At 34.5% G+C, this 2167-nt stretch overlaps 1 protein-coding gene across 1 annotated transcript in view; it reads left to right on the top strand.

The window, feature by feature from the left end:
• The window catches only part of LOC111241952, a 5978-nt gene extending 4755 nt beyond the window's left edge, over nucleotides 1-1223 (top strand). The window contains exons 2-3 of the mRNA XM_022782724.1: nucleotides 8-554; nucleotides 669-1223. Coding sequence (XP_022638445.1) covers nucleotides 8-554; nucleotides 669-815 — 694 coding nt within the window. The 3' untranslated portion in view covers nucleotides 816-1223. The remainder of the gene's footprint in view (nucleotides 1-7; nucleotides 555-668) is intronic.
• Nucleotides 1224-2167: the final 944 nt, after the last annotated feature.

Raw genomic sequence — 2167 nt, 5'->3', positions numbered from 1 at the left:
CACAAAGTCCATTTAAATGGTTTTTAGAACTAAAGGATGATATTAAGCTTGGTAGGAATATACTGAGCGATTTATTAGAAAGGTGGGATGATGAGAGGGGTGGTTTTTGTTTTGGAGGAAAATTTGTGGAATTAAAGGAAATANATGTTACTTTAAGTTTAGGGTTGGGTTTAGATGGTCAGCAGATTAACTTGAAAGAGAAAAGACTTGGAAAAAGTGATTGTCGGAAGCACTTTGCAAAAGCAAACGAAAAATATGATTTGCAAGTTATATATGACTTTATATTGAAGAAACACAAGAAGTTGGCTTCATTAGATGTTTGTAGGCTATACATTTTGGTAGGAATTTCTGAGATATTGTTATCCAATCGTACTAAAACAATATTCCCAATTTTGTTTGAAATAGTTGATAAAATAAATGATTTGGGTAGGTTTTGTTGGGGTCGTATAGTTTACCAATATCTACTTCGTAGTTTTAGCAAAGCTTGTACAGCTTGGAATGAAGGAAAAGGTGCAAGGACTGTGTATGTCGAAGGTTGTGTGTACGTGTTGCAGGTAAATCTTTTATTTTGATTGTTTGATTCCTTGAAATGTTTGAGTTGATAAATGTACAATGTTTTATTGAGTGTTTTGTTTATTGTAATTATGGTGTATTCTAATGTATTTCAGGTTTGGTTTTGTGATCGTTTTGTTCCTTCTAATAATTTAGTACATAAAAATCCAAGAATTTTGCATTGGATTGATGTCAATGTAGGTGACAATTTCATAAAATCTGCTATGGAGACGGGTGTGGTATGTATTAAGTGGTTTTATTAACATATTTGATTTAATGATTTAATTTATACAATGATGGTTTTGATGAATTTGCAGACGCTTGATGACTATGGTCCATCAATGAGAGAAATGAGGCAGTCATTTGTGAAAGCATCATTTAATGCAGGTGGAGAGGAAGTAAGGAAGAAAGCACATTCAAAGTCAGCAACCAATGAAAAACAGAAGAAAGATGTTGATGATGGTTTAGATGCTGTTCTAGAGGAACAAGAAGCTGAAATTAAAGCACTTGAAGAAGAATTGGCTGCATTGAAGGCTTAGTTGGTTGAGGAGAAAGAAGAATATTATGGTGGTTACAGTACCCCATGTAACCAAAATGAGAATATTAACAACTATGGACGTGAGGGAGATGATTGCAACAATGAAATTGTTATGAAGCATTATATGCGTCGAAAGCGGTTCAAAAGTGTTGTTTGTAAAACTCCGTACACCGGATACAGTCCCAAACTTTAATTATGGATTGTTTGTTTGGTGCATCATATTGTATTACTTTAATTATGGATATTTGTATTTGAAACAGAGATTATGTTAATAAAGAAAGTGGTTGTTAGAAAATGCTTATGTTATTGTAATATTCATTCCATTTGTTGATTGGTAGTGTTGCTTAATTTTCATCCTTAGTTGTAGTTAACAAATGTCCAGTTATGGCCACTTTTGTTACCCCTATTTGTGGGGAAGACCCATTAAGGGTGAAGTTGTTTTTTAGAACTGTAAAAATTGAATTTTGTACCAAAACTTCAATACTGCTACCCAGTACTGGTTGAAGAACTCCCCAGAGTTTTCAGGCGTGTGTTTTCTGTGCGTTTTGAACTGCTTTACCAAGTTTGGCAGGGTTGAAAGTGTGCAAAAAAAGTAGTTTGAAGTTTTGTGAGTGCTTTGTTGATGCTAACAGCTTAGAAATTAAAAAATGGGAATTTGTACCAAAAGTCCATCACTGCTACCCAGTCTTGGCTGAACAACTCCCCAGTGTGTGTAGGAGTGTGTTTTTAGTGCTTTTTGTAGTGCCTAACCAAATTGGGCATTATTTAGGTGTGAATAATAAGTTTTTACAAGTTAGGTTAGTGGTGTATTGATGCTAATAGGTTAGAATTTCAAAAATGGGATTTTGTACCAAAACTCCATCACTGCAGGAGTGTGTTTTGTGCTCTTTTTGAACTGCTTAACCAAATTTGGCATGGTTGAAATTGTGCAGAACAAGTAGTTTCAAGTTAGGTGAGTGCTATTTTTATGGTAATAGCTTACAAATGAAAAAATTGGATTTTGTACCAAAAGTCCATCACTGCTACCCAATTTTGCCTGAACAACTCCCCAGTGTGTGCAGGAGTGTCTTTTGAGTG

This window comes from Vigna radiata, chromosome 7, assembly GCF_000741045.1.
Source record: "Vigna radiata var. radiata cultivar VC1973A chromosome 7, Vradiata_ver6, whole genome shotgun sequence".
Lineage (NCBI taxonomy): Eukaryota > Viridiplantae > Streptophyta > Magnoliopsida > Fabales > Fabaceae > Vigna > Vigna radiata.
Note: the sequence above shows the minus strand (reverse complement) of the source record. Positions and strands in the feature narration are given on the sequence as shown.